The sequence below is a fragment of the Vipera berus genome (genome assembly GCF_964194415.1).
Source record: "Vipera berus genome assembly, chromosome: 2".
Taxonomy (NCBI): domain Eukaryota; kingdom Metazoa; phylum Chordata; class Lepidosauria; order Squamata; family Viperidae; genus Vipera; species Vipera berus.
In genome coordinates, this window is record NC_138203.1 from 84,926,607 (window position 1) to 84,937,596 (window position 10,990).

The 10,990-nt window shown below is 42.6% G+C and overlaps 1 protein-coding gene across 1 annotated transcript; it reads right to left on the bottom strand.

Moving 5' to 3' along the window:
* Positions 1-166: 166 nt before the first annotated feature.
* LOC308660942 (small integral membrane protein 10-like protein 3) lies at positions 167-10,599 on the bottom strand (the record flags this gene model as incomplete). Its single annotated transcript, XM_081315590.1, has 2 exons — positions 167-3,826; positions 10,399-10,599. The coding sequence occupies 2 exons, from the start codon at positions 10,597-10,599 to the stop codon at positions 3,806-3,808; spliced, it is 222 nt and encodes a 73-aa protein (XP_081171716.1). The 3' UTR covers positions 167-3,805.
* Between the last annotated feature and the right edge of the window lie 391 nt (positions 10,600-10,990).

The following is a 10,990-nucleotide window of genomic DNA, read 5'->3' on the forward strand; positions in this document are numbered from 1 at the left end:
TTTTTAATCATGAAAAACAGCCACAATCATCCAAGTCTGCTTCTCTTGTGAAGATGCTGTGTGTGTGTGGGGGGAAAGACGCACCCCTGTGGATAATGCCTGATTTAATAAAGCAGTTGTGCTGGCCTTTGGCCGTAATAAAGAATTTAATCATTTGTAAGGCAAGAGCAGCATTTGCATCTATCCTAGTTTGAACATATGTTAAGTTTTTAAAAAGCGCTGCTAAAGAGTATCGGTAAACGTGAACATTTCTGCATGTCTTCAACCACTTCACTGTAGTATTCTCTAGCAGTTGAACAGGGCCTCAATGGTTGTTCAGAAGACAGCTGGGTACTGGCCAATGCCTTTTAGAACTAACATTTAAAACAAGGGGACATTGTAAGGGATTGTATACCTTAAGTTCCAATGCCAATACCTTTGGTACATCAACTCTTCTAAAAATAAACTGATGTCATAAAATATAAACATCCACATATGGACAGTAATCCATCTTGGTCCCTCCCTGCCAATGATATTTTGTTTGCTATATAAGAACTAGACAAAACGCCTTATGTTGTCCACATCGCCCTGATTTTAAGGGCTAAGTAGTGGCCTCACAGCTCGATACATTGATTGGTTCTGAACCAAAATGAATAATGTTTGCACAAGGATGCAGCAAAAGCCATTTATAGTCTTCAAGTGTTAAGCCACTTCAGACTTTTCCAGAAACAAGGCCCTCTTTTGCACCTACTCCTGCCTACCCAATTCCTACTAACAAAGTCTTACTAAAATGTCTATGTAAGCTTGTTGACGAAATAATTCTTTAGTGCAAAAAACATCTGAAAATAAGTCCCTGTCTCCAAGTATAAAGTGCAGACTTTACTAAAAGAAAGACACAATCCAATCCAAAGTCCAAAATGATGGATGGGGATCTTCAGGCAATTTCAGCTTCATCCTTGAAATGCAGGTACATGAAATATAAGCTTTTTCAGACTTTGGAGAACTTTTACATAGACGATAGTTATATTTAAATCAGAATAGCCATAATCTCACAGACGTTTCTTTAAGCATGAGTTCATTTTTATCAGTCAAGATCTCTGGATTCTGGTTTATTGTTAGCATGCTAATTTTGCCGATAGAAAATATGAAACAAATGTCAGAGAATCAGGCTGAATGTAAACCTTATCAAGCTACACAAAGTTGTGGATGTGTTGATATGGATGGCAAAATGAAAATTTCCTTCTGCTGTGCTGGAATGTTTCAATTCTTTAGGAGTTTAACACAAAGCAATAGGGAACTTGATTAAGAGTTGCAAAACTTTCTCATCAAAATCCTTTTTAAAACACACTAGAAAGTGATGCATATACATTGTTCACAGGTGGAAAACATCAGAACATAACTCCTGTAAGCTTGTGGAAAAGATTTTAGAAATAGGAAACTTGAAATAATCAAGAATTGTAGCGTTTTAAGAATTGTTCTACAATTAGGGTGAAATCCCCTTGGCTTGAAAGAATATTGTTCTCTGAAATCTTAACCTCACTGCTAATGTATTACATAGTATTGCCATTTAAAATGGATAATCATTGCAACCGATTGAAAAGAGCTAACCTTAGCTTTGTAGTAAAGATTTCTGTGTTATAAGCTAATTATCGCATGCACTTTTGCACATGTCACTTCATCAGCTGCACAGTCTCAAGAATGCCTGCATAATAAAATGGTGAATCTTTAAAGCAGAAATGTCAAACTCGCAACGTCACGTGACGTCGCGCAACGTATCGGAGCTTTTTCACCATTGCCGGCAATGGGGTGGGCGTGGCTTCCCGATGATGTGTCCAGCCCACGAGCTGACAGTTTGACACCCTGCTTTAAAGGGTCATGAAGTTCTCCTACTCCTTCTACAAGACAGCAGTACAACTGCAAACACTATAGTATACCTAGAATGTTTTATGATTCATAGGTCATGCAGGTTGCACATCCAAATTCTGAAGTTTTGGTAGCTGGAAATACCTGCATAGCTTTTTTAAAGCACTGATGCTACTGAGGACTGGCAAGGCCACTACTTCCAATGTATTTTAGACTATAATTCAATATTCAAGAGAAACTACAACTCTAATTATCAGAAGGTATAATGGAAAAATGACCTTTATTTATCCTATGATAGAAACCAGGCCTTTGGCTTTTGACTCAAAATATTTGCCTTATGTGTAACAATTCTTTATTAAATCCTATAACAGTACCTAAAAGGCATCTTAGCCTATCCTTATGCACCTGGATACAGATAGTAATAATTATAAAACAGCTATAGCCAACTATCATTTTATAGGCGGCTACTCGATTAGGCCTTCAGAACATTACAAACATATCTTGAGGGTTTTTTTTTTTAAAAAAAACCAGGTTTTTTTTTTTGCATTGCCTAAAGGCCAGCTGAAAATGCTGTAGCATCTAAACCAGCATTTTGACTGGACTCCCATCTCCCAAACCAGCATGTTGTTGCACCCGAGAGAATGAGGATTGCTGGACCATATATAAACTATAATCCAGTAAGATTTCCACTTCTTTATTTTCTCTTAAAACTTTCAGCTTGCCTCATATATAGTGTTGCTGGGGGCTCAGAAATGCCTTGGAAAATGCAATACATAGTAAAAGCTGAAAAATGTTTGCTCTCACACCATATGGCAACAACCCACAGGCATACACTGTTCATATTCAACCCTGTCGATAATATGCTGGTGTTAACACAGAAGTGGTAGCAAAATGGATTCTTGAAGGTTGTACTGACTCAGTTTGACGGCCTATGTGTCAGTTTAGCTCAGTTTAATGCTGTTAAATTTGGATTGTCCAGAGTATTATAAAACCACACCACTACTCGGCTGCTGGGGAAAAAATGTTAAAAATAACAAGTGAGGAAGATTCAATAAGCAGGTTCAGAAAGCACTACCATTTCCAAACTCTGCTTTTTTTACACTTAACTATTACACGACAGAGATTTGAGGTGCTAATGCTCATATAACTAAGCAACCACTGAGATGCCTGACGATTCTCGCTTGGATATTTTATACTGGAAAGTATTTCTGTATATTCAGAGCTACTGGGTAAAGAGATGAGGTTAAAGTAAATCAGAAAAACAGACAAGACGTTGGTCCCCAAAAAGCCCCACTGGATGTTCACCCAATGAAGCAGCCAGGCTGGATTTCAAATCTGAAGAACGAAATTCCTTGCAAATCAACATCTCAATTAAAACAAGGTGCATTTCATCGTCGACCCTTAATTCCAGTTCTAACAATTGTCGCTTCTGGTTACACTGGGGCTCTGAGAGTCAAAAATGTGCAGAGTGTATAAAGTGTTCTCCACCCGTTTCGTTCGCTACTAAAGTCATGACCTCTCTCTAACCAACCAGTTATTGTAGTGCTATTGAAGGGACTAAAGACTTTCCCCAGATCTTTCGCTAATAAACCAAGTGATTCCTTGGATAAGATGACTCGACTAGTTACTTTACTCCAACGTGGTAAGACTTTTTCACCAATATCAGACAGTGGGATAGCATGAAACAGAGGGCAGCATCTGATTTTGAGAGAGAAAAATTCCTTTTGCCAGTGATGATTAGCCATCTGAGTGCTCTTCAGTAGGAAAAGGACCCTTAGAAGGTGAAGGATCTGCTCATGCTGATTTAGGTTAGTCCTTCGCTGCAGGGGATGGTGTCCCAAATCTTCTTCCTGGGCCATACAGGTAAAAGAGAAAGGCATCATCTCCCCGTCCTCAACGCTCTGCACTGCAGTAATCCAAAGTAAGTGGTGGAATGTTTTCTGATTGTAACGAAAGACATGATTTAATGAATCTCAATGTGAACCTGCAAGAAAGTAAAAACACAGGAAAATAAACTGGTTATCCTTAAAACCATAAAATTAATCAATTTTGATAGCTTTATCTGAAACCGAACTGACCAGTTAAGGGACCTGTTTAGATTACAGAAACTTTGATGTGGGATATGACCATAAAGTATAATTTACAGGTACGGTATGAGTGAACCTTTATTGTCAAAGTACAACAACATGCATATTTTGAGTTTGGCTGAGATTGGCCAAAAGGTGGTACCTTGCTCAATAGTAGCTACTGTGAGAGAGATCTCGGAGTCCTAGTGGACAATCACTTAAATATGAGCCAGCAGCGTGCTGCAGCTGCCAAAAAAAAAGCCAACACAGTGCTAGGCTGCATTAACAGAGGGATAGAATCAAGATCATCTGAAGTGTTAATACCACTTTAAAACGCCTTGGTAAGGCCACACTTGGAATACTGCATCGTTTTGGTCACCACGATGTAAAAAGATGTTGAGACTCTAGAAAGAGTACAGACAAGAGCAACAAAGATGATTAGGGGACTGGAAGCTAAAACATATCAAGAACGGTTGCTGGAATTGGTTATGTGTAGTTTAATGAAGAGAAGGGTGAGGGGTGACATGATAGCAGTGTTCCAATATCTCAGGGGTTGCCACAAAGAAGAGGGAGTCAAGCTATTCTCCAAAGCACCTGAAGGCAGGACAAGAAGCAATGGATGGAAATTGATCAAAGAGAGAAGTAACCTAGAACCAAGGAGAAATTTCTTGACAGAACAATTAATCAGTGGAACAATCTGCCTCAAGAAGTTGTAAATGCTCCAACACTGGAAGTTTTTAAGGAGAGACTGGACAACCATTTTTCTGAAATGCTAGGGTTTCCTGCCTGAGCAGGGGTTGGACTAGAAGACCACCAAGGCTTCTTCCAACATCATCAACATCATAATATAATGATGATGATGATGATGAAGAAGAAAATAAGCAGGAATCACCCCTGTGGTCTCATGTTGCCTATCTGAGGAATCAAATAAGTTTATTACTTTGAACTGTAGATAGATTGAACTAACATTTGGTGAAAGAATCCAAGGCCATAAAGTATTATTTAATCTGCATTTGATTCAACAAATTAAATCATGATTTTTATAATCCTGTTTCAGCACAGCATGGTTTAAATATTTTTTTTAAAAAATGACTTTTTTATGTTTGTTGATGTTTTCCTACCCGTATATTATTTTGATACTATTATTCATTATTAAGGGCATTCCCATTTTAGAGGAAAAAGTAAAATATACATTTTGGGTATAATCACTTGTTAATGCATAGATTATACAGTAGGCAGATTTAAATTAAACCCAAATCATCTCATAGAACTGCTTTAAGCAAATAAAAACCCATCAACTACACTAGAACACCACCACAGCCCCTTTTAAATTTTATGGCTCAATAAAACAAGATACTTCAATTGATCTAACTTATTCTGAAATCTGTTTGATTTTACCTTAGTCTGGTATGTAAATCAAGCTACTTATTCAACGTAATTAAAACAAATCAGAATCTAAAGAAATGGAGCAACATATACAAATAGTCCTCTCTTCACTGGGAACTCCACTGCTAAGCAATATTGTTGCAAGGCAGATGACAGTGGCAACTTACAACACTAATTCCAACAGTTCAAGTTGTTGTTAGGCAAATCCTACGCGGTTGCATTGTCCCATAGTTACATAACCATTTGCAATCTCCTGCTGGCTTCTCCATTGAAAGGAGGCTTGTCAGAAGCTGGCAGTGAAGGTTGCTAATGGCAATCACAACTGCAGGATTTGTGACGTTATAATGGCAAGCCTTGCTGCCAAACGTTTGAATCACAAAATGACAGTGAGGACACTGACAGTTTCAACTATGAAAACCCAATGCAAGTACTCCTTGTTCCGCATCGTCATAACTTTGGTCACTAAACAACGGTACGTTAAGCGAGGACCATCTGTAAGTAATAGCAGTACTAATAAACTGTGAAGGATGAACTTTATTTTACACAGCATTCTACGGCGTCAACAACAAGCACGCACTATCCAACTTTTCATAAAACCAGGTAATTGTACTTCAGAAACTTATTTTTCTCTCTCTTCTAGTACTCTTTATCTTTTACGCCAAAATTAGACTGCTGCAATTTAAAATCTTTTGCACTTTGTTGAATGTGGCATTTGCCACTATCCAATAAAACTAAATACCAGAACATTAGCATCCGACAATTGCTTGTTTAGACCAATAAGGCTCCAAAGTGATCTGTGGTGTCACACTTCAAAGTTATTCTGGAACACCTTTTCTTAAACACATTAAATGGAACATTAAAGCATATCCAGATTTAAGGGACTTGTTTTTGGACCAAGATGATTACGATTTTCATCATAAGAACAACACATTATAGAGAAATCTACGAACCAAAGAGAAATCAATTTTAAGAAACTGAACGAGTTCTACCTGCATAATGTTAAAGTTTCATATCCCAAAATCAAATATCACCTGTTGCCTTCAATTGTTAACATACAGAAAACAGTAGTGCAGCAATGTTGGGAAGATCAGTAAGATGTACAGAACTGCCTTTTACCAGCTGGTAGTATTTGTAAAGGACGCTGAGCTTGTCGATCAGAAGGTCAGCAGTTTGGCGGGTCGAATCCCGAGTGCCGCGTAACAGAGTAAGCACCTGTTACTCGTCCCAGCTTCTGCCAACCTAGCAGTTCGAAAGCACGTAAAAATGCAAGTAGAAAAATAGGGACCACTACGGTGGGAAGGTAACAGCGTTCCGTGCGCCTTTGGCGTCTAGTCATGCCAGCCACATGACCACGGAGACGTCCTCGGACAAGCGCTGGCTCTTCGGCTTTGAAACGGAGATGAGCACCGGCCCCTAGAGTCGGAAACGACTAGCACGCATGTGCGGGGGAACCTTTACCTTTACTAGTATTTGTCCATCTACTGTAGGGTGACCTACAGAAATCCAGATGTTTATGAATTACAACTCCGAGTACTTCTAGAAGCATGGTCAAAGCATATGTGTAATTATATAACAACTGAAGGCCACAGATTGCCTATTAAGCTAGTGTAATGGTCTGCTGATTTGCTGGTTAATCAATCCTTTCGTAGGATTACATCTGAGATATTTAGCATTCACAGCATTTAAATCCTGTTCTATGGGATCATCCAAGGATCACATAACTGGGAACAAATCAGTGTAACCTGGAAAGTTCAACCAAAATATGTTTCACAAATGATAACTAAGAGTTCCAAAAAATATATTTGTTGGAAGAGAGAGTTCACTATTAACTCATCTATGTTTTGAATTTTGGGTATGCAACAGTTCAAATCCAACGAGAGAGATGACTGACATTTGCTTTTCTCACTTTAATATTGGAATAGGAAACAAGCTGCGCTATTCTTATCCATTTACTCAATCCAATTTTCTAGAACTACACAACACAATTACTCATAAAACTAAATGGCCAGGCAAGGAGTGGCTGTTTTGTGGCTTAGTGTATTGGGTTAACACAGGGGTCGGCAACCTGAAAAAGCAAAAGAGCCACTGGGAACCGGTTCCATCACACATAAAAAAAAGTGGGAGCCGCGCGCGTGCATCCACGCACGCGCATGCGCATAAAACAAAATGTCCAAGTCACGCTGCTAGGATAGTCCAGAGGAAAATACAGTAAATGCGTTACGCACATGTTTGTTCAGTGAATCAAACCGTGAGACTAAAAAAATGAGAGGTCGCGGGAGCCGAACACCCACCCCCTCCCTTAAATGCCATGTTTAAAATATATGAAACCATTAGCAGAAGTGGAGTGGTGGGAAGATATTGTCATTGCGGGATCAGCGAATTTCCCTCCGTGTAAATTGGAACTGACGTAATGTTTCCCCCCCACCTCCCCTTCTCCAACTTCGCCGTCTGAACAGACGGAAGGAACCACATGGTTCAGGCAACGGTCTGATTCTCGCGGTACTTAAACCCCCCCACCCACCTCCTGTCCCAAGTTAAGCCAACACGCTTCATCTTGTAGCTGGGCTCTTTTAAGTTAGCAGATCACGTGTATCCCAAACCGCGGCGAAGTAGATCCCAGCAGATTTGGGATAGGATTGAGGATGGGATGGTGGTAGGGGTTTTTATAAGAATCGCCGTTTCTCCCCCTCCCCCCCAGTAAACTCGCGGAAAGGATTTGAGGGGCTTATTCAACCCAGCAATGAGTTATTCGAAGCGGGAGCTGCATCGATCTCAGAGGAAGCGGAAGGGGAACAAGATTTGAGCCACCTGGCCGCTACGTGAGCGGCCGAAAAGGGGGAAAAAACTCGGTCTCTCTCCGGCGGGCCAGGGAGCGGCTGGTGGCGAGGACTCCACCAATGGAGAGAGGCCGCCAACCTGACTGTAATAATCCAAGAAGTGGCGTCTGAGGAGATTCCTCAAGCGGGCCGCAAGGCTATTGACACAAACTTTCTCAACGGTGTTTATAAGCGCTTCAGGCAGAGAAATCCCGGCGCCTGAAGCATTTTATATTCTCTCTTCCTTCCACTCTGCCCGGCCCCCCCACACCCTCCCGACGATTTCTTTTATTTTTCCGTTTTTGTTAAATTAGCGATTCTTAGGACTGCTTAGGAAGCGAAGCATTGAGGGAGGTTTCCCCTCGCCTCCCCACGTTTATGCTGCATCTTGGGAAGAGCTGCTCTACCTTCTCTTCGGTTTAGCGCCGGTGTTTGACAGTCTTGCCCTCCCTTCCCCCCCCCAAAAGCCGTTAGCCAGCGCATAAAACAAAAACGTTTTGTTTTTTGCGCATGCGCGTGTGTGGATACACAGGCACAGTTCCACTTTTTTATGTGGACGCACCTGCACGCCAGCGGCAACGGGTCTCCGTGGTGACGGGCGCTGGGTTGCGGCGCCGCCTTCAGCCCGGGTGCCGCCAGAGCCACCCCCGGGACCTCCAAACTGCCGCCCGAACACCCGTTTGGAGACCTGCTGGTGCCGGTTTAGAAAGCTGCCGCGGGATGCGGCAGCTTTCCAAACCGACACCAGCAGGTCTCCAAACGGGTACCGCCGCTGCCCATTCCAAGAGGTGCGCGCGCAGCTCTCCAAACCTTTGGAGTGGTGCGCACGCACCTCCAGCTGTTCCGAGAGGTGCGCGCGCAGCTCTCCAAACCTTTGGAGTGGTGCGCGCGCACCTCCTCCCATTCGGAGTGGTGCGTGAGCACCGGGCAACTGGGAGCCGCAGGAGACGGCTCAAAGAGCTGCATGCGGCTCCGGAGCCGCGGGTTGCCGACCTGTGGGTTAACACAACCCTAAAGGCCTCAAAGAAAGAGGGGCTCTTATCATTTTTGAAACAGCTTAATCTGAACCCCAATTTTGTCTTGAGATCTGCTCTTAGTCTTTGGACTAAACCAAGAAATGTATAAACCTAATTCTGAACACTTAAATGAGTGTGTAAATGAGTGCATACATCTTTATTTACATTCATTAGCTCAGCTAGGTTCAAGTAAAATTCATGTTTCTTCTGTCCTCAGTGGAACCAATACAATGCTTCCTCCTCCAATTGTTCTCTCCTCACGAAAACCACCTTACGGGGTAGGCTGGACTGAGAAAGAATACCTGGCTCAGCGCTACCCAAAGAGTATATTTGGGGCTGAGAATGGATTTTTAAAATCCAGTCTTTCCCATTTGGAAATTAAAAGAGGGTTGTAATCAGTGGTGGAATTCAGCCAGTTCGCACCACTTTAGCAGAACCGGTAGCTAATTTTTTGTTGCCCAGACCCAGAATGGACTTCCGGAAGCAGCCTCCACACAGAGAACTGGTTGTTGACATATTTGAATCCCACCACTGGTCGTAATATGTCCCTTTTGTCATATCCTGCTTTTATATTATTACTGTCATTTCTCTGTATGATAATTATTTAGTTGCTAGTCACTGAAGTTCTAGGGTTGGGCAGAATGTACACATTCGTAAGTAAAACATAATCTAATTCCCCTTCAGGATGTTGCAGGAAATCACTCCAAGGGACTTACCTTTTGGTTTGATACATCATGAAGATCTGCAATACAGAGTTAATTCAGAAAACCATGGAGGTAGGCATAGGTAAGCATTACAATCAACATGATTTACTACCTTCTAATTTAGGCCAGGTGAGCTTAATCCTCAGCAGCTACCTTCACAGCGCACAAACCTTTGATGATATTTAACCTTGGTTTGTTTTCAGGTGGCTTTGCGCGGTAGGCAAACTCCCTTTTAATTAGTTAATAAATCATTTTATATCGGATGAACCCACGAGGTATGGTAACTCGGCAACCAAGCTTAAGTGTGTTGCCAATTAGGCAGGGCAAACCCAGATAGCAAGGTTAGTTAAGCCACAGTAAGCCATTATTTCACGTCGCTGCATCCATCTCTTAAGTTTACCTTTGGTTGGGCGGCGAGTCCAGGAATCTCAGCTTGCTGATAAACCATGTTTGTGAAGGGAGTCAAATATAAAATTTACAAATAAGTAAAGCCGGCAGAGGCTGACCTAATGTGGGCAGCCCTTCATGGTCTTATGATGATTTCTGCCCACCCCAAAGAAAAGCTCACCTGTAGCCTGACGTTGAACATCATCGAAGCCACGAGGTACAGGTAAGGGAAATTGATGCGGAGCTTCCAAGCCAAGTCGAAGAAGATGAGGAGGGTCCGCGTCAGCCCTTTGCAAAAGATGCCGTAGGTGCGGGCGGTGGCCGACTGGGAAAGCCGGGCAGCCAAGGAGGACAGGAGCAACGACGTCGCCGCCGCCGCCATCGACGCCCACACACACACAAACACACACCTGCCGAGCCAGGCCTCGTAAGCTCCGCCCTCCGCACGCACTGGCCGAGACCCGGATGTCCATGGAACGAAGGAGCGCAGCCGAAGGGCTAAAAATCAAGTCACTCGCGCTGTCGCTGACAATGACGCAGGGTTCCTGCGTCAAGACCAGGGGTGGGCAACCTTGCCTCTTTTATGACTCGCGGACTTCAAGTCCCAGAATTCCTGAGCCAGCCATGGCTCAGTTTGGATACCTCTCCTTTTCCCCTCAGCGTGGCTGGCTCAGGAATTCTGGGAGTTGAAGTCCACGAGTCATAAAAAGAGCCAAGGTTGCCTACCCCTGGTCAAGACGCACAGCTTCACCTCGACCAATCCGGGCTTTTCT